This window comes from Mobula birostris, chromosome X, assembly GCF_030028105.1.
Source record: "Mobula birostris isolate sMobBir1 chromosome X, sMobBir1.hap1, whole genome shotgun sequence".
Classification (NCBI taxonomy): domain Eukaryota; kingdom Metazoa; phylum Chordata; class Chondrichthyes; order Myliobatiformes; family Myliobatidae; genus Mobula; species Mobula birostris.
In genome coordinates this window covers 75,660,094-75,685,288 of record NC_092402.1, presented here as the reverse complement: position 1 = coordinate 75,685,288, position 25,195 = coordinate 75,660,094, and the positions used below count along the sequence as shown (strand labels likewise).

The following is a 25,195-nucleotide window of genomic DNA, read 5'->3' as shown; positions in this document are numbered from 1 at the left end:
ACATTGATGAAGGTAGAGCAGTAGATGTAGTGTATATGGATTTCAGCAAGGCATTTGATAAGGTACCCTATGCCAGGCTTATTGAGAAAGTAAGGAGGCATGGGATCCAAGGGGACATTGCTTTGGGATCCGATGCCTCCTTACTTTCCAAAATTGGGTTTCCCACAGAAGGCAAAGAGTGGTTGTAGACGGGTCATATTCTGCATGGAGGTCGGTGACCAGTGTGTGCCTCAGGGATCTGCTCTGGGACCCCTTTTCTTCATGATTTTTATAAATGACCTGGATGAGGAAGTGGAGGGATAGGTTAGTAAATTTGCTGATGACACAAAGGTTGGTAGTGTTGTGGATATTGTGGAGGGCTATCACAGGTTGACTCTGTGATTAGGAAGGCATACGGTGTATCGGCCTTCATCAACCATAGGATTGAGTTTAAGAGCCAAGAGGTAATGTTACAGCTATTTAAGAGCCTGGTCAGACCCTACTTGGAGTACTGAGCTCATTTCTGGTCACCCCACTACAGGAAGGATGTGAAAACTATAGAAAGGGTGCAGAGGAGATTTACAAGGATGTTTCCTGGATTGGGGAGCATGTCTTATGAGAATAGGTTGAGTGAACTCGGCCTTTTCTCCTTGGAGCGATGGAGGATGAGAGGTGACCTGATAGAGGTGTACAAGATGATGAGAGGCATTGATTGTGTGGATAGTCAGAGGCTTTTTTCCAGGGCTGAAATGGCTTACATGAGAGGGCACAGTTTTAAGATGCTTGGAAGTAGGTACAAGAGGAGATGTCAGGCGACAGTGGGGAGGTGGATATGATAGGGTCTTTTAAAAGAGTCCTGGGTAGGTACATGGAGCTTAGAAAAATAGAGGGCTATGGGTAACCCAAGGTAATTTCTAAGGTAAGGACATGTTCGGCGCAACTTTGTGGGCCGAAGGGCCTGTATTGTGCTGTAGGTTTGCTATGTTTCTATGAAATTCAAGAACATACAAACAACCTTTTAAGTTTGGAACACACTGGCCCCTGAGGAAAGTGAGATTAGTGGATGTAGGGTCTTTGAGCTAACACATTAATTCTGTTTATTTCTCCACAGATGCTGACTGCACTGCATGTGTTTATATTCCAAATGTTCAGCATCTTGAGTTTATTTTATACTTTCAGCTCACGGACATTTTTAGTTAAGGATAATGTATCCTTTTTTTCATTCTGGACATACACTGTGAGCTGTAGTTTTTAAATTTGCCTCCCAATCTGAAATTTGAAATTATTAAACTGAGCTCAATAGAGGCAACCTGTTCACCATCCTCCTCCTGCAGCGCCTTCTACCAGGTGTTAAATCGGGAGGACCTCCGGACTCCTCCGCAGTCCCGCATGCGTAATGTGCGGAGGACCCCCTCAGTCTTCCACAGCTTCCCGAAATGCTTCACTGCTGCGTTATGGCGGCGCCCGGTGAGGGGGACCCGGCTTCGCGACGTCCGCAGTTCGGAAATCGGTTCCTGACCGACCCGAGCCGAGTCTTCCTGCACAGCGCGTGGTGAGGGGAAGGGGCAGAGAAAGAAAGAATGTGTGTGTGGGGGGGAGTTGTCTTACATGGCGCGTTGAGATATTGATACTGTACAGGAAGAAATGTGACCGGGTAATCGTCCCGAATGCACCTTCACCTCACCGCCTCTACAACCCCATTTTCACTCCCATCTTCACTACCTACCTCTTGCCCCCTCCCCGCCCTCCACCAATTCAAAGCGCAGCCCACATCTTGACCTATCCTGCCTGTTCTTTCTCCTGTAAATATTTTGGATTCCTTATTGTTCATGAACATTTAATAATGTTTGCGTTCTGGCTCAAAAAAATTTAGATTGAAGTATAGTGGTTAATTGTTTTATTTCTCGTGCCGTTAGGGATAATGTGGAGTGGAGTGAAGAACGAGAGGCAGCAGCCAGGAAGAAGGTTGAAGAAAACTGCGCTGAAGTTGTGTCTTCAGAAAAAGGAGGTGAGTGAATCACATCAGCTTTCCTTGCCCGAGGAAGCTAGAGTTCATGACTATAGATCAGTGTAATCTTTACAGAGACACCTTTGAAATGGTCTAACAGATTGAATGGGCTTGCTTCCCTCCTCCTCCCATAAAATGTTTATTTTCTCATTTTGTCTGTATCAATTTCCTAAATTCATAAATTCAGGCTTATCTGTTTTCAATCATGTTACAGTTGTGCAGCATAATTATTTTTAATTTAAAGTTCAAATTAATTGTTTAAATTAATTGTGTCGTTACATGTGCTGTAGAGACTATTTTGATGACACTAGTTTTCTTTCTTGTATGGCTTGCTTTGCAAACAGCGGAGTATGAAAACAGAGCTAATGACTACTGGAATGACTTCTACAAAGTCCACGAGAACAGATTTTTCAAAGACCGTCACTGGCTCTTTACAGAATTTCCAGAGCTGGTTTCGAATTCAAAATCTTACCTGCTGAATCAATCCAGAACCACAACAGTGTCAAACGATCATTGCCACACTGGCTCCAAGAACTGCCTTGATGGGCACTTTGAGAATGTTCATCACTCTCCCAAGCAATGTGCAGGAGAGTCAGTGACTTGTACACAAGAGCAGGAAAATTTTCAGGTTGATAATCTTGATTCAAATGATGGTGAAAGCACTAATAGACTTGTGGATGAAACTTCAGGAAATACAACACAGGCACTGACAAATATGAGTAAGAATCAATTGTCTGATACCAGCTGCACAGAAACTTCAACAACATTCCATATACTCGAGGTAATGTGGGAAGCTGCAGCAGTCTGGAGGATTGTCTGTTAATTATACAACTAATTTCTTCACATAGTGGATAGCTGTGCTTTAATACTGTACCAGCTGAAAGGGTCCCAGTTGGTTTTAGTTTCTGTTAACGGAGGGTACCATTTTCTTCCCACACTAAATATGGGTATATCTTTGTACCTTTTGAATGTAATTTTAAGCACACAAAAAAGTATGCACTTTAAGAGAGACTTCTGTGTGTTAGAAAAGTTATTGCCTGTTACACCACTGGCACTTAGGGCAGCAATGAAAGTCATCCATCTGTGTCTTTGGCCATCTTCTCTATTGTATCCCGGATGTGGTTAAGATTTACAATTCTAAAAACCAGTCTTGGTCCTTCATCCTGTCAGTAGCTTCCTCTTGGTTTTCATTACTGTCAGTCGTGCAAGTTCTGGGTGGAGACTCAGGAATACCCTCACACTCAGATGTAGAAGGATTCTTCAGTACTGTTTGCATAACAATTTTGTTTTACCAGTCAGGATTGTTAGCCCTGAGCTGAACCCCCGAACCTGGAGGATCAGTGTACTGCTCTTAGTCTTGCATCTACCCTTTGACCTGTTTAGCATGAGTGACCCTACCAAGAATCAAAGCATGAAGTCCTGACTCCAGCCAACATAGCTCTTCAGGTCATTGAGGCACACAAACCTCCAAACCACAACAAATTTGTCGTCCTCTTGGAAGTGTGTTAGAAAAGGTTTTCTCCTAATAATTATTTCTCTGACTCAGGCTTGGAAAAAGGTGAGATTACCAAAGACCTCTTTGAGGATGATTCCTTGTTGTGTGGAATATTCCAGATCTTGGTTTTGACTATTTGGCATTAATTACTTAGTGGCTTGGTTTTTCTTTTGTTGATTTGTCTGATATCCGATGAACTGTGTCTCAATGTATTGATCCGTTGACTTTATTGGTATATGAATTAACAGGTTGGTTAGTAACTCGGTACCGACTGTTGTATATTTTTCAGCAAATAAGATATTTCCTCCCAGAAACTTAATTGGATTCTGTATCTTTAAATGCTGTCTGACTTTACCGTACACCATGGCTTTATTTGCACTTGTTGGGTCACATGATCTGTGGAGAAAAGAAGAATTAATACTTCAGGTTCAAAGTCTTTCATCAGAAGGTCATTAAGCAAGTTAACATCTCCAATGCAGCCTTTTCTATCAGCTAACTGTACATAAGTGCGACCATAATGACTTGTGATATTGTGAAATGAATTCACAATAACTTACAGCTGTGCTTTGCTTCATAAAAATTAGCTTAGTGCGTAAATACCCACTACAAAAATATACTTCCAGTCCTGACGATAAGAAATACTTCTTTGGAGGTTCAGTAGACACTGCAGAATGCAATTTTTTCCCCCCAGTTCATAATGGCAAATATCCAAAACCAACTTCCAAAAAAAAAATCTGATCTCAAAATAACAACTATGTTTTTATTTAGCAGGGAATTCACAGAGTACAACTTGGAGAGGAGAGAAGGAAAGGAAATGGAGGAAGCTGTAAATGAACGAAAGTAAACAGTATCATTGAATCAGTGTACTTTATATTGGAGTAGATGCTTCTAAAATGTATACAAAGTTCAAAGTAAAATTTATTATCAGAGTACATGCACGTCACCACGTATAATCCTGAGATTCTTTTTCCTGTGGGTATGCTCAGCAAGTCTATCGAATAGTAACTATAAACAGGATCAATGAACAACAAACTGCAAATATGAATGTAAATGACTAGCAATAAATAACAAGAGCATGAAATAACAAAATAAAGAGTCCTTAAAGTGAACCCACTAAGATGAGAAAATCTGCAGCTGCTAGAAATCCGAGGAACACAGCAGACCAGACATCATCTATGGAAAAGAGAAAACAGTCGACATTTTGGGCTGAGACCCTTCATCAGGACTGGAAAAAAAAGATGAGAAGTCAGAGTAAGAAGGTGGAGAGGGAGAAGAAGAGGTACAAGGTAGTAGGTGATGGGTGAAACCAGCTAGGAAATTGATTGGTGAAAGAGATAAAGGGCTGGAGAAGGGGGAATCTAATAGGAGAGGACAGAAGACCATAGAGAAAAGGGAAGGGGAAGGAGCACCAGAGGGAGGTGATGGACAGATAAAGTGAGAGAGGGAAATGGGAATTGGCAAAGGGGGTGGGCCATTACTGGAAGTTTGAGAAATCAATGTTCCTGGCACCAGGTTGGAAGCTACCCAGACGGAATATAAGGTGTTGCTCCTCCATCCTGAGTGCGGCCTCATTGTGGCAGTAGAGGAGGCCAGGGATTGGTATATGGGAATAGGAGTGGAATTAAAATTGTTGGCTGCTAGGAGATCCTACTTATCTGGTGTGCAGTGCATAGGTGCTTGATGAAGCAGCTTCCCAATCTATGTCAGGTCTCACCAATATACAGGAGGCCTCACTGGGAGCACTGGATACAGTAGATGATCCTGTTGGAGATGGCGAAACCATTGGTTGTGGGAACACCAGAAATGGAATGAATGTAGTTAGCCCCTTTTGTTCAAGAGCCTGATGGTTGAGAGGTAGTAACTGCTCTTGAACCTGGTGGTGCAAGTCCTGAGGCACCTGTACCTTCTACCTGATGGCAGCAGTGAGAAAAGAGCATGGCCTGGGTGGTGAGGATGTTTGACCATGGATGCTGCTTTCCCACCTCAACATTTCATGTAGATGTGCTTAATGACTGGGAGGGTTTTGACTGTGATGTACTGGGCTGAATCCACTATCTTTTGTAGGAATTTCCATTCAAAGGCATTGGTGTTCCCACGCCAGGCTGTAATGCAGCCAATCAGCACACTTGCCACCACATATCTATAGAAGTTTGCCAAGGTTTTTAATGACATGCCGAAGTAGAGGCATTGTTGTGCTTTCTTTTTTTATATGATGGGTCCAGGACAGGTCATCTGAGATGGTGACACCCAGGAATTTCAAGTTGTTGACCCTTTCCACCTCTTATCCTCCAGTTCATGGCTCATGGACCTCTGGTTTCCCTCTCCTGAAGTCTACAATCAGTTCCTTGGTCTTTTTGACATTGAGTGAGAGGTTGTTATTACACCACTCAGCCAAACTTTCAATCTCCCTCCTGTATGCTGATTAATCACCACCAATGTCATCAGCGAACTTATAAGATGTTGATCTGATTTTGTAACGGCACAATTGTACAGCAGCAAGTGCAGCTGCATCGGATTCAGAGGCCCAGGTTTGATCCTAATATTTGGTGCATCCAGTTTCCTCCCACATTTGAAGATGTACTGGTAGGTTGGTGGGCTGCTGTAAATTGTCTTGAGTAGGTGGGTGCTACTGGGTCCAGTGAATTGATGAACGTGTGAAATAGGTTACATGGAAATTGGTTAGACTGGTAGGACTGCTCTGGGAGACTTGGTGGGCTGAATGGCCTATATGGTAAGCAAGAGTGGTTTAAATGCCCAAACTTCATGACTATTGTCGGTGGCACTGGAATCTCCAATGAAAAATGTACATTGAAAAAAATAATAAGTAAAGTCAACATGGATGTCTGAGAAGAAAATTATAGTTAACTAATCTACTAGAGTTCTTGAGGACATGACTATTGAAATAGATAAATGGTAACATTTGTATTTGCACTTTCAGAAGGCAATCAGTGAAGTCCCAAGGTTCAATGAGGTTAGAGCATGTGAAATCTGCAGTAATGTATGATATGGTAATGGTGTATCAACAGACCTATCTCAGGTTGGCATGTTCTATCATGTGCTTAGGGGCCCGTGTTTAAACATCTATGTCACTGATTTAGATATGAGCTGTGGAGCTGCTGTCTCAGACCTCCATTGACTGGATGCAATCCTGACCGTAGGCATCGCCTGTGTGGAGTTTCCTGGGTTTCCTCTGGGTACAGTGGTTTTCTTCTGCTTCCAAGGTTGGCTTGTTCCCACTCCTAGTTATATCCTAGTATAAAGATTGGTCACAGTTAGCTGCCACATTGATTTGTTTTTTTTTGTTCCATCAGAATATATATGAGACTGTTCATTAGCTTTACAATGTATATCTTACAATAACAAACTGATAGTGAAGAGTGGGCCTCATGTAATGAAGTTCATTATTCTGGCCCTCTCCACAAAAGAAGTTTCACTGATATGTACTTTTCAAAATGGGTGCCAAATGTTTCTTTATTTCTCTCTCCACTAGGTTGGCTGTGGAGTTGGAAATACTGTGTTCCCCATTCTACAAACCAACAAGTAAGTATTTTTCTACCATTTTGTATCATTCACTGAGCTGTGCCTCGTGTTATCTCTGTATTAAGCTTATTTGTGATTGCACACTTTCGATTGGCAGCTGAGTCATGAGATTATGGCTTCAGGCCTACTGGAGAGTTGCCACATGCCATGAGTTCAGATGTATCTTTGATGTGAGACATTAATAGTTTCTCTTTTTTTTGTGGACTGGTTAAGTTCCTCCAGCGTTTCTGTACTTGTAGCACATATTCCAGACCGATAACTTGCCACCAAGTTCAAGTTTAATTAGCAATCAACCATACATGAATATAGCCAAATGAAACAGTCTTCCTTCAAGCCAATGTGCAACACACATTATCAAAAGCACATAGCACATATGGTTATGATTTCTGAAAAACATAGTCACGAAGAAAAGAAAAATAATTTCGCCCAAGTCCTAGAGTGGCATGACTGGTTCTGTTTGCTCTTCTACTGAGCGAACACTGGAGGGCAGCAGCAACCCCCCCCTACTGTCGCTCTCGATAATGAGCCAGTGAACCAGACTTGCAGTATACTACATTACCTATGCCAACAGGGTCTTGTGATCACAATAAAACATCCCAGACAATTACTCGCACTGCGTACAGTCTCAGCACAGCAGTACGCAATGACTCCGGGTGAAAACACAGCTGCTTGCAGCAAGTCCATCTCCATCATTATCAAACGTGAAAGGGTGCTGCATTTTCAGAAGGGTTGTCTTTCCAAAGAGCCATTAAAAGTGATGCTGTCTGTCCAGGCAGATGGTAAGAAACCCATTTTCTAATTTGAAGAAGAATTGGGGATTTTGTTCATCATTGGTCGTTCCAAAACCTCCATTGATTAAATTGTCGCTCGTAAACATGTGAGACGTTTCTGAGAGCAAATTATTTGCCAATGTGAAAGTAATTAACGCTGCTCAGAAGTGTAATATTGGTTGTAACACCATAAGGTGATTTGAAGGTGTTATGCAAATATATCTTGTTCCTTTTTCTAATTTAAAAAAGCAATTTTATGTTACACAGTAATGTAACTTTCTGGTTTGCACATGCAAAAAAAACAATAGTGTGAAAAATTGGATGACAAACTGAGCTAAAATGTAAAAGAACAAAAATACTGTGGATGCTGGAAGACTAAAATGCATTAAAACTTTGGTAATCCATTATCTGATTTTTTTCAGGAATCCTATAGATTTGGAATTGGTTTATTATTGTCACATGCACTGAGATACAGTGAAAAGCTTGTCTTGCATACTGTTCATACAGATCAGATCATTACACAGTGCATTGAGCTAGAACAAGGTGAAACAATAACAATGCAGAATAAAGTGTAACGACTACAGTGAAAGTGCAGTGCAGGTAAGCAATAAAGTGCAAAATTATAATGAGGTAGATTGAGGCAAGAGTCCAACTTATCATACTAGGGAACTATTGAATGGTCTTATAACAATACGGTAGAAGCTGTCCTTGAGTCTGGTGGTACGTACTTTCAAGCTTTTGTATCTTCTGCCCAATGAAGAGGTGAGAAGAAAGAACATCCAGGGTGAGTGGGGGTCTTTGCGTATGTGGGCATCTTTACTGATGTAGCGAGAAATATAAACAGAGTCCATGGAGGGGAGGCTGGTTTCCATAATGTGCTGAGCTGTTGACCATAACTCTCTGCAGTTTATTGTGGCCATATGCAGAGTAGTTGACATACCAAGCCATTTATGTATCCCAATAGGATGTTTTCTATTATGCATCAAAAGTTGGTAAGGATCAATGTGGACATGCCAAATTTCTGAAGCTTTTTTGTTTTTCTGACATTGAGGGAAAGGTTGGTGTTATGACATCTTGTTAATAAGTTCTCTGTCTCCTTCCTGTACTGACTCATCATTATTTGAGATATGGCCCACTGCAGTGGTTTCATCTGCAGACTTGTAGACAGAGTTAGAGTAGACTCTCCCCACACAGTCATGAGTGAACAGGGAGTAGAGTAGGAGGCTGAGGGTGTAACCTTGTGGAGTATCAGCATTCAGAATAATTGTACTGGAGGTGTTGCTGCCTATTCTTACTGATTTTGGTCTGTTGATCACAAAGTCCAGGATCCATTTCTAGAAGGAGACATTAATTTCATTTTAGTTTTTTTTTTATTACGTGCAATCGTGAGCAATAGCCAGATCAGAAATACTGATCAAGTCAACTAGTTCCCAAAGAGAACTCTGATAGGCCAATCAGATGGTTCACTGCTGCTCAGCAATAGAACACAAAACAGGCACAAGGGTCACCAGCCCCTGTACCCCAGAAACACACCTGAGCGGTGTGGCGGAGGTATGTGCTATGCATGACCTGATCTGAAAGCATTATGTTGACTCATAACAGATCGTGTTCACTGTGGAACAGCTTAGTCAAGGATGGGGTGATCAGCAGTGATGGACAAATTATACCTCCACTACCCCATCATTGATTCTATTGTATTTCTTTGTTCTGCTATGAACAAAGGGTAGTATATGGTGACATATACATACTTTGGTAATAAGTTCACTTAGAACTTTGACTCCCAGGGTCCAAAGTTTGATGATGAGTTTGCTTGGAATTATGGTTTTGAATTTGGAGCTGTAGACATTGGTATCTTTACTGTCTGAATGCTCCAGAGATGTGTAGGGTCAGGGAAATGGCCTCCACTGTAGTCCTGTTTTGGTGGTAGGTGTATTGCATCGGGTCGAGGTGGTTTGTCATCTAGTTCACTGGGTGATCTTTCCCACATCTCCCTTAAGCCCCATTTCCTGGATTCCCTTTAATCACACTGGAACTTCATTTCCCTCAATCCCATTCAACTCACAGGAGGTCCATTTCTCGTGTTCCCTGTGAATTTAGGGTACACCGGAACATTTATTATACTGCTGTTTTATTTAAGTAAATTGAAAGTGTACTGGTGTACAAGTCAGAAGAACATCCTGTACTCCAGGGAATCTGCTAGTTCAGCACCACAGAACCCCCAGGGTCTCAGTTTCACTGTAAAAAGAGAATATTCTGTATCTCTGGAGAAAGAAGCTCCTAATGGTATTTTAACAGAATTGTTTTAGGTTTTTTGTGTGCCACAAATATCCTATCAGACTTCTTGTACTTAATGCTTTATTTTTTTTCTTTGTAAGTGTGAATCTTCAAAGGAATGTTGCAAAAATTGATCTACAAAAACAATTTTATTTGCAAAACTACACAAGTAAGTGTGATTATAAGGTTCTTTTCCTGTGTTCAGATAACAGCAATGCACACATCTGTGAAGATGCCAGTTGTAACTTGCATTTGTGATGCATGGTGGTGATGTATCATGTCATTCCTGGGGCGTGTTACATTTTCTATCCTGAAGAAAAAGATCAAATCCAGTATTGGGAAACTGGACAAACATGCCCTTTCTCCACATGTCTAACTGTTCAAAATGAAATGAGCCCGACGTAATATAAACGCAATTCAGTGTGTACACAGCATCCCAGATCACCCAGATGGACTCTTTCCTACTGCCCAAATCTTGAGGTAGAATGAAGGAAATAATTACTAAGGCTCCATCACTAAGTTAGCAATAAATTTGAGAGATGGAGAGAAAATACCCAAACTTTTAAACAGCGTACTTGTAACAGGACCAGCAGAGGTAAGAATGCTTGTTCCAATCTGATCAGATTTGAATGGAAACTAGTGCCAATGACTAATTCTCCTCTTGTCTGTTTGCAGTGACCCAGGGTTGTTTGTGTATTGCTGTGACTTTTCCTCGACTGCTGTTGAACTTGTGAAGGTGAGATTGCACTTTCAGTTTGGTCTGTAGGTCAGGCTTTCTGAGCCCAGTGTATTCAGCAGCATTCATTCATGCTAGGGGTAGTCATCTTAGCATAACCTTCAGATAAATACTACTTGCAACTTAATTATTGAAAATTTGTCTGACTTCATAATTTTACAACAGCAGTGGAATGTATTTCTGATTTTGGTGCTGGTATATGCTTAAACTGTAATGTGAATATGATTAAATATGAGATTAAACACCCTAAAGGGAAAATCTATCAGCCCCATACTGAGACTGGCTGAGCAGGTTTTTGAGCAGTTTAGAGCGAATATCCTGTCAATATTGGTGTGGCAAGTAAAGACTTGGAGTCATAGAAGACTACAGCACGGAAACAGGCCCTTTGGCCCATCTAGTCTGTGCTGAACCATTTAAACTGCCTAGTCCCATCAACCCTACTCCCAGACCATAGCCCTCCATACCCCTCCCATCCATGTACCTATCCAATCTTCTCAAGTGTTGAAATTGAAATCGCATCCACTACTTGTGCTGGCAGCTCATTCCACACTCTCACCACCCTCTGAGTGACGAAGTTTCCCCTTAAACATTTCACCTTTCAACCTTAACCCATGACCTCTAGTTGCAGTCTCGCCCAACTTCAGTGGAAAAACCCTGCTTGCATTTACCCATATTATACTCTTCCTATCAGCAATCTATGAAAGATATCTGATCTATATGATATTGTAGTGATCTGGGGTGAGAAATTGGTTGAGAGTGATAAACACAAGTCCTGTTAATACAGTTTGCAGTTCCTGAATTGTGATTACACCTTTAAGTCTTTCGTCATCGTCGTCGTGGCTATCCCTCGATGTCGAGGATGATGGTCTTTGTTCTGAAGAAGTGGCTCACAGAGCAAAGATGCCTATGCATGTATTTGTTTAACGTGTACTTGATGTTGCACTCCAAGAAGCACACGATACTTCACAAATCAACCAACTGATTCCAGTGGCATGGAAACCACGATGACTGGAGCTGATGGATTTGTTGCAGCCTTCATCCGCCTTCACAGCCGTTGAGTTCGAAGTAACTTTGTCCGCCTGTTCCACCGTCGAGGTCTTGGTTGGATTGTTCTTTGTCAGGGACCTCACCTTCGACCTTACCGCCATGGGTGACCCTACCAGGAGCATAGCTCCAGACGATTGCTCTCGGGATCACAGGACCACACAAGCTTCTCCACCACGACAAGGTGACAATCCATGGAGAAGTCTTTAAGTCTTTCAATGCATGCATCACCAGAGTTAACAGTGGTTACCAGAGCTCCCTTGGACTCTATCAGTGCTTATAATCCAGTTGAACCACAAAATTAAAGATTATCTTGGATGTTTGCAGAAATTAAACTTTTGTCTGATTCTGTTCATGGGATCACTTCAGGAATATCACTGGCACTGAAATTGGCTACCAGTTCATTGCACAAGGCTGCCCTTTGTAAACCAGGAATGTATAGGTGTGATCTGGGTGACCGTAGGTGAAGGTCACTGGACTTTTGGTCACAGAGTATCACTTGCTTTTTGGTGTAGGAATGGCTGGCTGGAAGGTGGATTTAGTGTCCGGCTTTTTCCCGTTTTGAGCTGGGGCTGTGAATGAGTTTTTTGGCAACTCTGCTAACTGTGCAACAGCGCCATCTCCAGGAAAGAAGCAACATTTACACTCCATTGAAAAGAACTGAATTGAAAGCAGATAGCATAATATTCAAATGTTCAAGTCAAGTTTATTGTCGTTTAACTACATTCATATATATAACATATTTAACCACATAATGTATAGAAAAAACAATGTTTCTCCAAACCAGAGTGTAAAGCACAATAGTAACATATAACTTATGAAGGTACAGATAAAATCTACAGCTGAATCACACAGAAATAACAAACTAAAGTGCATTAATATTAAATATTATAAAGTACGGAACAGATTAACCAGTGACACTTTGAATGTGATGTGGCAGGGAGCTCAGAAGCCAAGTGGCCTGGGGGAAGAAACTGTTTCACATTCTGACCATTCTTGTTTTTATTGATCATGGTCTCCAACCCGATGTTAGAAAGTCAAAGAGGATGCTTGATGGATGGGTGGGGTCCTTAATTATACTAAGGGACCTGCTTCTGATAAATGTCCCTGATGGGTAGTAGAGAGACCCCTATGATCCTCTCAACTGTTCTCACAGTCCCTTGTAGGGACTTCTGGTTCGATATTGACTGCTCCCATACCAGATGGAGATGCAACTTGTCAGGACGCTCTCAATGTTGCTCCTGTACAATGCAGTTAAGATGGGGGGATGGGGTGGGGAGACTTGCTTGCTTCAATCTATCCGTGCTTTGTCTATTTGTCATGTTATTCTTGTTCTGATTAAGAACAGGACAGTGGTTCATTGCCAGAGATGTACCATCTTTTATCATGTGGTTTCTTGTTCTTCCCGTGGTTCACCTGGGCTTTTATACTTCAGCTGTAACATGTCAGCACAGCAATCTTGCTTCACTATTACAAAGACAAGTGGAGCACAGTGGAAGATGGAGAACTTCTCTGAACTCTAACATGTTGTCTCAATATACAGAGCTTGAAATTTCAGCTCTTCTATTTGGCACTACAAACCAGCTGTCTTGTGGAAATCTAAGTATAGTACGCTCACCACTTCCAAAGCACAGGTCACTGTTTCAATGGGGAATCGTTGTTTTAATGTTTGTGATTATACAGTGTTCAATGATACAGATTTACCTTCCTAGTTCCTCCATACTTTTACTGTTCAAGTATTATATATGTTTGTAGAACTAACATGTAAAAATGAGTGTCTTATGAAGCCCTACTATTTTAAACCACCCTTTGAATCTGCTACTTGCAAAGTTTCACTGCATGAAATTCTGTTGGTCCCTTCTTTGAGATAGACAAGTCTTTGGCGTTTTAATGCCATGATTTTGATATTACCATGGAACCTAATGAGACATTTCTTAAAGCAGAACCTATTTAACTCTAATTAAGAGTTCTATGAACTTAGCAATTTATAGATATTGTTGCAGTAAAGTCTCCCCATAAAAAGATTATTATTTCCCCAGCAAAATGCAGTGAGCTAGTGTTTATGTAACACAGTTGTGCTTAAAGTCAGTTCAGCCTCTTCCAGTCACAGTTGATAGACATAATTACCAGATTTTGTTGTTAGATTGTCACTGTGTGTGACCTTCTTTGGTACGTTAGCTTTTGTCAAAGTGAGGCAAAGTTTGACTTAAAAATCAGTGCAGTTGATGGAGTACAGCCGAGATGCTGGTACCTTTTAAAGGCAAATAATGTAAAGTAATATTTGCTGGTAACTTCACATGACTGTCTCATAATCATAAATACACAGCACAGAGAAGTCTTTCGTAGTATTGTAAAGGCCACCTAATTACTGCCACTCTCTTTATCTTCCTGTATAAAAGACATGTTATACTAACTTGGCTGATTTTGTTATGAATGTAACAATAAGGATGGAAGATAGTAATGCATATGTGAGGTAGTAATACATTTGTATAAATGTACAAAGGACATTTGATAAAGTGCCACCAGAATTGAACCCTGTAGAATAAAAAATTCAATGACCACAAAAACAAAGTTGAATGAGGATTATAGCTGTGGCAGTGTTTCTTGGATTGCAGAATAGTTTACAAAAAACTTTCTTGGATCACTGCTGACTTGGATTATAATTTCAATTTGCAGATGAAATTAAATTTGGAAGCATAGTAAACAATAAGGAAGATGAGAACAAAGTATAAAGCTGGTGATGTGGTTGGGCTCATTGAGTGGAGTTTTAGCAGGGAAAAATTCCAAGATAAAAGCAATTCTGCTATAATGCAGCCATATAAAAGCAATTGTGTTAATTGGAGGGGTGGGGAGACTGTGTTAAGGAATAGAGTTTTAAACTTCCAATAACAGTTATTTTTCCAGGAAGACTTTCAAAGATAAAGTTTTTTTAATAGCTAGAGGGTTACTAGCAGTTAAAAAGCTGTAGAAGCTGTATGTGTTGTGTATATATAAACTATATAATACAGTATTATTGTGTGAGTATCAATAGAAGCCATTGCTTGTCAATTTCCAGTGACCCTTGGTGAAACTAGCAGCCCGTGTTCTTAAGAGACGGTATCTGATTACTACAGGGAAGTTACATGGAAATGTTAATTTTCTCTAAGACAGCTGTTTTTTTTCTGCTTGTTAATTCCCAGAGTAACTTTAGTTCCTGATCAAAATTGTATTAAAACCAATTTAGTTTGTGTTGTATAAATAGTTTTCTCTATTTCATCAATCATTTAATATCCAATCTGCATTATGGAAATTTCCTTCATAGCAGTGCTATCCTAATGCAAAGAATGAAACAAAGCAAAACACGATAATTGGTACAATTATAAAGGGAGTGGAGGAAAAAGGGGAAAATGGGAAGTTTGTGCCAAACTCTGCAGAGTTTACCAAAGTTGTTAAACACTTGGAATCCTGAGCTTCTTTAATAGTTGGCAAAGAATGCACAAGTAATGTTAAACCTTTCTGAAAAGTTAAGTTTGGCTCCCGCTGGAGTTTACTGCAGAATCTGGAAGTCCAAGGTATGGTGGTTTGAACACTTTGAAAGGGAGCAGAAGATGTTTTACGGTCTCAGAGATGCACAGTTGAAGCTTGGATGATTCTGCTTGGAGCTGTGATGAATAAAATTGTTGTAATATTTTCGATGGATTGCAGAAAGAGAAACTTTGCAGCAGCTGAAGAGTCTCTCCCCAGGGAATACTGACTTCAGTTGATTAGCAAAAGCAAACTCAGATGAGAAGTGGAAAATGTTTTTTATGGGACTTAGAGTGCATTGTATATGAAGGTGGTGGATACAAATTTAATGGTGGTCACAGGAAGTGGGCCATATGGATAAATCCTCACAAAATGGGGACGTGGGGCTGACCTGCTTCTATTAAAAGCTACCGTAAGCTCTAAGTCACATGACATCATTATCCTTTCAATTGCAAGGGGTACATAAACTTAGTTTGTCTGTAAACAAAGTTGAACTAAATCACTTGACTGGGGTTTGGTGCCCTGTGCCAGTGTACAAGCAGCATAAAGACTCTCTTGTTCTGTTTCTAGTTGAACTCTGGTTATGACAGCTCTCGATGCTTTGCATTTGTCCATGATCTGTGTGATACAGAGGCCAGCTATCCAATGCCAGACCAAAGCCTGGACATCATTATCCTCATATTTGTACTCTCAGCAATACATCCATTTAAGTAAGTACATTTTCCTTAATCTTGTAAAGTATGGCTACCATTTTTGCAAAATAGTACTGTGGACTTTGTGTGTGCATAGTGCCGATGTCTTGAACCATGTATAAAACATAGCATTGTAGTCATGGACCACATCAGGAATGTAAGACCGTGTCACTGATTGAGATGAGTTGGCCAAATGTTTCTAATGTCACAGTTTTGCATCTTTCATCTTTCTTCTTCTTTCACTTCTTTTCATTTTCTACTCATTTACCTACTGCCTTCTGCCTCTGTTTCCCACCTCTCCTTCATGCATTCACCCTGGCTCCCATTGTCCTGTCTCAGTCCATATCAATGTTCCTTTCCCCCTTGAACACTCTCCCTTGTTCTCCTTTTCTGCAGAATGCAAGCCGTTATTAAGAGACTGAGTCAACTCCTAAAACCAGGAGGAATGATTCTCTTTAGGGACTATGGGCGATATGACATGGCACAGCTTCGATTTAAGAAAGGTAAGTGCCCTGATATGGTACTCTTGTTATTGGATTAGGTTGCTATTGAAATGAACCTATGTTATTGTTCCTTCCCTAATTATAGGTCGCTGCCTTTCTGAAAATTTCTATGTTCGAGGAGATGGAACAAGAGTTTATTTTTTCACATCAGGTACACGTAAAATGTTTTTAGTTGGATTTGTAGCTTTATATAAAACGAATTTGGGTCTTTAGTTGAAGGTGTCCCAGTGATTTGACCTGCAGTTTCTGATTGATCTTTATTATGTTTAGTATGCCAAAACCCTGCTTTATTGGCCTGATTTTTGCCTACAATTCTAATACTGCATATAACAAGCAGCTTGTCTATTCAATTCAGACATAGAAAGAAATTATTTAAGACTTGCTCAGGACAGACTAAAATGTTTAGAGCTGACCAAGTACTTTTGTATTAAAATGTAGTGACTGTTGGAAGCACAGCAGCCAATTAACACACAGTTGGATCCCATGATTAATATGATAATGAGCAGATAATCTGTTTCTAGACATTTGTCGAGGGTTAAGTGTTGTCCAGGGCTCTAGGATAACTCCTCTGTGCTTGATAATGGTGTTAGGTCCTTGACTTCTTGGCCAATATTTATTGCTCATCCAACATCACTTGAACAGGTAGATTCATTTATTTCTTAAATTTTACTTTTGGCATGAGTTTATTATAGTCACATGTACTGCAATCCAGCGAAAAGTTTTTCTGTATCCAGATGGGTCATACCATTGTGGTAGTAAAGGGGGGAAATAATGCAGAGTGTACAGTTACAGTTCCAAAGAAAGTAGAGTGAGGTAGACAAAAAGTGCAAGGGCCGTGATGAGATGGATTGGGAGATCAAGTGTTCATCTTTTAGCGTATGAGAGGTCCGATCACACATCTGATAATGGTGGGATAGAAGCTGTCCTTGAGTCTGGTGCTACATACTCTCAGGATTTTGAATCTTCTGCCTGACAAAAGAGGGGAGAAGAGAGGATGACCAGAGCGAGCAAAGTCCTTGACTTTGTTGGCTGCTTTCTTTTTTCTTAATTTACTGAGATGCAGTGTGGAGTAAGCCCTTCTGGCTCTTCAAGCCACACCGCCCATCAACCCCCGATTTAACGCTAGTCTAATCACAGGACAATTTACAATGACCAATTAACCTACCAACCGGTATGTCTTTGCACTGTGTGAGGAAACCAGAGCACCTGGAGAAAATCCACACATTCCATGGGGAGAACGTACAAACTCCTTACAGACAGCAGCAGGAATTGAACCTGGGTTGCTGGTACTGCAGATGTGCACACAATCCACAGTGATAGAATGTGGCAGTGGGCTTATTTTGAATCATTCTAGCAAAGACATTGAATGAACACTGGACATTGTACATTTCTATGGTACTGTTTATAATGTTTGGAAGATTTGTCAGTAACTGGAGTTTGCTTAAAATGTTGCCTGAGAAGCTTCTCAACTAACTGGTTCCACTGTAATCACCCAGGAGAACTGGATGAGATCTTCACATCTGCTGGTCTAAAGAAAGTCCAGAACCTGGTGGATCGCCGTTTACAGGTCAACCGGGGGAAGCAGCTGACCATGTATCGGGTCTGGATCCAATGCAAGTATCGGAAACCCTTCCCAGGAGAAGAAAGATTCCCGCACTGAACCGAATTGGGATCTTGACTGGTCACTATGGTTGATGCAGATGTGAGGTGAACCTCCTACTCCACCTCTAATGCCTCAGAGCACTGTAGTGTGGTCAGTGTATATTCAGTACCCTGGAGGTTGCAGTAATCATTTTCACACTTGGATGTTTTTTTTTAATACTCTATAAAACCTACAGACCAGACTTTCTCTCCTGTCCTCCATCTTATCTCGGCCATTAAAACTTGTTCACTCTCACTTCCCAATACCAACTCTTTCTTCCCCCACCCCCAAATGGAACAGGGACTATGTAAGTTCAGCTCCTCAAGTCTGGTCTGCCATTCAATTAGATCCTTGATTTTTTTTTTTAATTTTATTTACCAATTCAACACTGAGTAGGCCCTTTGCACTGCACTGTCCAGCAATCCTCAGCCAACCCAATTTAACCCTAATCCAATCACGAGATAACTTACAATGACTAATTAACCTACCCAGCGCATCTTTGGACTGTGGGAGGAAACCAGAGCACCCAGAGAAAACTCAGCCATTCTGCGGGGCTTTGCCTGGTTTTGGGGTTTTGTACGGAGTCTACTAACAGAGGACGCCCGGATTGAACTCTGAAAATTCCAGTTATCCCTGTATCCTAAAATTTCTGGAGCAGAGAGATCCTCTGAGTGAAGAAATGCTTTCACTCCTCAATAGGTTGCCCTTAATTTTAAAGTTGTTTCCATTTATTTTTAATTACACCCAGCAGTGTGAAAGGAGTTATGTGAATCAACCTTATTTCGTGTTGGATATTTGGATGCAATCACGCCTCAGGCTTGTATTCAGGAATAGGAGCCAAATACTGTATGTTGAGCCTAAGGCTATGTCCACACTACGCCGGATAATTTTGAAAACGAAGCTTTTTCTCTTCGTTTTGACCCTCTGTCCACACTAAAACGTCGTTTTCATCCCCCGAAAACGGAGATTTTCAGAAATGGTCTCCAGAGTGAATAAATCTGAAAACACCCAATATCCGTTGTAGTGTGTACGGGGTAACCGGAGAGATTTAAAAACGCTGTCATGACAACACCACAACAGTGCTTTCTCTGCGCCTGCTTGGAACTGCGCAAGCACTGCTGGACAGCTGTTATAACACACAGTCGGTGTGAACGGCGTGAGAGTTAAATTGTAAAGTGAGCTTTTTTGACTATTTTAAAAATGTTTTATACATTTAATGAGGTGCTTTATTAATGCGACAGTTTTTCAATGTTCGTCTTCAGCCGGGTCATACTGTCCGTGAACTCCCTGTCGGTTGCCTCCATACGCTCCAGTATTTGTTTTTTTTTTAGTTTTAAGTTCTCCTGCGCGAGAGCCAAGAGCAATTCCTTTAAAGTTTTTCTACTCTATAACTGGACAAACGTGCACCAAGTATATCGTTTCCTCTTCACTTGTTTTCTGTGTGTCCTGTGCGTGCCCAGTAGGGGAGATTCGCCCAAATATCCGCCTGATGTGGACAGAGATATTTTGAAAAATGCTTAGTGTGGACGCCTATCGTTTTTACTCGAAACCGGCGTCTTCAAAATTATCCGGCGTAGTGTAGACGTAGCCTAATTCTCTACCCACTGGTACCTAATTCCATATGTAAAACGTCATTCACAATGTTATCTGCAGCTAATAGATGGATATTAGCAGCGGTCTCCCTTCACTATAGAAGTGTTGATTGGTGGGGCTTTGATAACAAGAATTATGTTGCCTACTTGCACATGTCCCACCAATCAGTTTCAGAGGCTCTGGGACCAGTTCACTTCACTGCTCATGTAATGCCCTGGTTAAGATTTGGTACTGCTATGCTATAGGTATTTCATTTTAGCAGTCCTGTAAAGCAGTGTGTTCTGCTTTAGAATGTTTTGGTTTTGTCTAAAAGATAAGGGGCTATGATGTTCAACTTAGGAATGTTGTGTCAGCCAATCAGGATGGTGGAATTGGGAGAAGGTTCCAGAGAGAGCTGGGCAGAGTGAGATGTGACGGATAGTGTGGTTTGCGTGGTCTTTTTGGCGGGAGCTGCAGAGAGGACAGAAAGGAAGATGGCTGAGGATGCGACAGGAAGGGGCATCCCTATTGCATGTAGTGCTTTGTCCAGATGAATGGTCAATATTCCCGATGAGAATGCCTGTTTGCTCGAGATGGATTTCGAGCAACATTCGGAATGTGGTGTGTACTTTCACACAGACCGTGGGTGCAGCACATAAGGAAAAAGACAACTTCAAGATGAGCTCCAACATTATGTGCACATTTGGTCTGGGTTAACTGAAATGGGCCCTTCTTATTTTTTCCTTTTCTCTTTCCTACTAACTGTTTGATAAAGCTGAAATTTATAAAAAATACTTTCTTTATAATTTTATGTTGTGTACGATCTGATATTTCTTGCCGACGGACAATTGTGTACAGGTCGTATTTACACAGCATTCACTCAAATCGAGGTTTCTTTAATCTGAACATCATAATGTACCTGTTTGGTTGAAACCCAAATCATGCTGGCCTTCGACACGTATTGTTTATGAAAGGTGGTTTTCTCACCACTGAGTTCTGTGGCTGTTAGCAAGGCCGGCTAAAGAGACAAGTTTGCATACAAACTTGGGTGAGGGGGTTACACTATAGGGACTATCGTCTGGCGATTCGCTGACTGCTGCATGACTCCTGTTTTAGAATTGATAAAGCAGTTTGTGTGTCTAAGCCTGTGTTTAAACTAGTGTCAGGGAAAGTGACTAAGATACTTTATTATGGACCTCACAGAAATTAAGGATTGGTGCGATTCAAAGAGACTATCGGCAAATAATGCTTGTGTTTTGAACAGGGTAGATGTCTGAATTCCCGATGAATGGTTACTCAGAGGGCTGAGTTCTGTAAAAGCTTTGGGGAAAGTTACACTGATTGACTTGCGGGGAAGTCGGAGCGCCAAAGTAAAATTAAAAGATACCCATTTTTTAGATTTGGTTAATAACTGGGCTGTGAAATTGAAACTGAGGAAGACATAGTTGACCAAATTTGCTTGCCACCCTTCCTTTTTTGGCTCTTTCCAGAACCAGAAGTAGACCTATTCCTCCTTTTTCAGCTTAAAGGAAGCAGTGCAATTTCATCGGCGTTGATCACAAATGAATATTTAAATAATAGATGGGGGTCTTATCTGAAGATTTTTACTAATGGCTCAGTGGACCCAGAGAGCAGTAGAGCAGGATTTGGGATGTATGTGTCTCAACTTGGAGTTAAGATTGGTCACCGGGTTTCAGATGGTGTTTCTGTCTTTGCAACAAAATTATTAGTAATCCTCTGGGCCTTACGGTGGATAGAAGACTCACCACGTAGGGTTATCATCTGTTCGGATTCTGCTTCTGCCTTGGAATCTATAAAAGGGAGTAAATCAAAAGCTCGTCCTGACATAGTTATTGAGATTCTGTTAGTGTTGTTTAGAGTAGGGAAGATGGGTTGTGCAGTTAGATTTTCATGGATACCTGGGCATGCTGGGGTGGAGGGAAATGAAATTGTGGATGGCATTGCAAAGTCTTCCTTACAGAGCAGGCAAGTAGAAATTAGAGTTCTCCTAGGCAGAGCAGAATTGAGAAGTAGGATTAAAAAAGGTATAGAGAAGAAGTGGCAGGAGGATTGGAAAAATGAACTAAGGGACAGGCATTATTTTTCTAGTCACCCACTAGTTAAAAAGGTCTCAGACTGTTACCTTTTAAGTCGTAGAGATATGGTGAAATTTACAAGACATAGGTTGGGGCATTGTGGGTTAAACTATTATTTAAAGATAATAGGAAAACATCCCACTGGATTATGTGACTGTGGTAGTCCAGAGACAGTCCAGCATGTTTTGCTGAGCTGTAATCGATACAAAATTGAAAGAAGCATGTTGTTCAAGAGGCTATCTGGCTTAAATTTATTTTGGTTTTCTATTAAATCTTTGTTTGGCCATCAAGAGAATCAACATCTGATTGAAGAGTCTGTTATTCAGTTTATACGTGAGACTAGGTTGTATTCGAGAATTTGAGTTCCTTGAAGTTCTATAATTAATTATACCTCCTGCAGAGGGCTGTAATACTCCTAAATGCGTCTAAACAGCCGGAAATAGAAGAAGAAGAATAAGAAGAAGAAGAAGATTATCTTGACCAGTCAGCTCATAAGGATGTAATGTTAGTCCGGACCAGCAGTGACATGACTGAAGTCGTGCTGCCTGATAGGTTGGGAGATCCTGGAGAGGCAGGGGCATGGACAGTCTGTATCTTTAGAGAAGGGGACATGTAGCTGAGGATGAAGACTTTAAAGACAAGTTGTTCTCGTCTCTGCAAAGTGAGGGAAAAGAGTTGTCTGATGTGAAAGGTCTAATGGGTCCTTCAGTGGTTGATTTAAATCCTGAGCCGGTTTTGAACATTACATCACTGGTTGATAAATGCAGAAGTGTACCTGCGGAGAGCCAAAGTTATCGTAGGGTGGGAGTGCTCTCTGAGTTCAAGCCAACACCCGATGGGGAAGAGGAATATGGGGCTTGGGCTGACCAGACATCTCAGGTACTGGATGAATGGCCGTGCTCCGATAATATGATTAAAAACAGAGACTGGGAGAGAGCTTAAAGGGTCTGACGGCTGACGTAGTTTGGTTCCTCAAGGCAGAGAACCCATTAGTCACGTCAGCTAATTACTGTCAAGCTCTGGAAGATGCCTTTGGCACTGCCGAAACCGCAGCCGATCTGATGATGGAGAATTAGTCACACATTCCAGGAGGAAGGAGCGAAGCTGTCTGCCTACCTTTTCAGGCTGGAGAAACCACTGCATCACTTGTGTCACAAAAGGGGCATCCAACCGTCTGAGGGAAATTGCCTGAGGATGGAACAAGCTATGAAGGGCGTGCTGTCACACGATGTGATTGCACTACATATTTGAATGACCCACAAGATACACCCTGCTCCATCTTTTACTGAGTTACTCAGAGAAGTTAGAGAGGAGGGAAATATGATTGAGAAGTGGAACATTTCCAAAAGTCAGGTAGTGTCTCCAGCTGTAGCTGCTGCTGCTAAAGAGACCTCTGATGCCACAGAGATACAGCTTTCGAGGAGTGAGGTGGAAATCCTTCATGCTGAGCTCATTCGATGGATGTCTGCTCATGTCTCAGCTGAATGTGAAATCTGACCCACCTGTAGGACTTAGGACAAAGAGGAATGCTGCTGAGAAGGGTCCCTTGACGAGAGAGGTGATGGGTATTTTCTGTTACAACTGTGGAGAAGACGGACATGTCAAGTGAGACTGTGAGGGACAGGAAAATGTTCGGAGAGTACATCAGCGGGTGATTAAACAGGGAAGAAAAGGGACAAAACTACGGAGGGACCCAGTAAAGGAATGGGCTGGTGTTTCGGAGAGGATACGTTTCAATCAGTGTATCAAGGGAAACAGTAAAGTGCAAAACTCTATTCCTGAAGGTTTAGTGGGACCAAGCTCTGATGTATCCATATGGATTAAAGGTGTTTATACTAGAGCCATACTTGACACAGGTTCTCAAGTTACTTTGCTTTATCGATCCTCTTACAACCGGCATTTGAACATTTACCATTGGCACCACTCAGTGCCATTGAGATTCAGGGACTTCGTACTGATGAGTACCCAGACGATGGTTATTTGTCCTTGAAACAAGCACAGGTGTTGTAGTAGCTGAGACTACTGACACGCCCATGTTGGTCTGCTCAGAACTGGTCAAAAAGGATGGAGCTTCCGTTCTTGTGGGAACAAATACTTCCGTTGTGAGAAGGCTCGTGGGAGCATGCAAGGAGAGGAATGGGGAGAGAGCTATTTGAAACCTTGTCTGTTCACCCTGTGTTCAGAGCTGCTTTTGAGAAGGTGCAAGTTGCTCCTAAGCAGGATGATGAGCAGAAACGAGGAACTATATGGTACACCAGTCTAAACCTGTCATGTTGTGTCCTGGAGGAGTAGCTAGAGTGACAGGAACCCCAAATTTTGCTGGAATGCCCAACATCTTGGCCATCCAGGTGGATGCTCCTGATGATCAGGAAGAAGAGTCACATTTACCTGAAACAGTACTGCTGATGAGACCTAAACAGCAGAAAGCTTCAGCTGTCTATGCAAACAGGATGAGAGTGATTGTCAGGAACACCTCAGGAATAGAGGTTACCCTCACACGTGTGGTGCCAATCGCCCCTCTTCTTCCTGTGATGGTAGTGTCTAGATTTCCTGGGGAAACAGGAGAGAAGATGTTGGAACGCAAAGCTGCTTTTTCTACTGACGAGTCTGATATTGGTTGCTCCAAAAGTACTTGCCACACTATTAGAGGGACCGAACACGTCCCTTTCCGAGAGAGGCCTCACCAGTTAGCACCAGCCCAGGTTGAAGATGTTCAGCAGCACCTGCTTAAACTGAAGGAAGTTATGTTCAGTCATGGAGCAGGGGGATCTGAGCCGTCGGACGACACAAGTGATAGACAAGGGGAGGCACCCTCTAGTAGACAGGAGGGGTCACAAGGAGTGGTTGAAGCTGAAGATGAGATAAGGAGATCTCAGAGAGTCAGGGCTGGCAGAGGATGCACCTGGGAAACAGTGTGTTATGTCCATTCCCATGGGGAGATATACTACTTCCATTTAAAAATGGATTGGGGGTCCTGAAATCGCGAAATTCGTTTGAATACTGTGTTGTTAGCAATGGTTTAATAAGTTCCAAAATCATGAGGATATGACTGGTTTTGGTTGTGGGGAGAGTGTAATACCTTGGCCAAGATTTTTTACTGCTATGCTGCAGGTTCTGTAAAAACAGTGTGTTCTGCTTTTACAAACGCAAACACGAAGAAATCTACAGATGCTGGAATTTCAAGCAAAACACATCAAAGTTGCTGGTGAATGCAGCAGGCCAGGCAGCATCTCTAGGAAGAGGTACAGTCGACGTTTCGGGCCGAGACCCTTCATCAGGACTAACTGAAAGAAGAGCTAGTAAGAGATTTGAGAGGGGGAGGGGGAGATCCAAAATGATA

The 25,195-nt window shown here is 41.6% G+C and overlaps 1 protein-coding gene across 1 annotated transcript; it reads left to right on the top strand.

Moving 5' to 3' along the window:
- Nucleotides 1-1,418: 1,418 nt before the first annotated feature.
- mettl2a (methyltransferase 2A, methylcytidine) lies at nt 1,419-25,195 on the top strand. The gene is made up of 9 exons (XM_072249655.1): nt 1,419-1,531; nt 1,896-1,987; nt 2,332-2,768; nt 6,973-7,022; nt 10,742-10,802; nt 15,921-16,060; nt 16,439-16,545; nt 16,631-16,696; nt 18,042-25,195. The coding sequence occupies exons 1-9, from the start codon at nt 1,434-1,436 to the stop codon at nt 18,203-18,205; spliced, it is 1,215 nt and encodes a 404-aa protein (XP_072105756.1). The 5' UTR covers nt 1,419-1,433; the 3' UTR covers nt 18,206-25,195.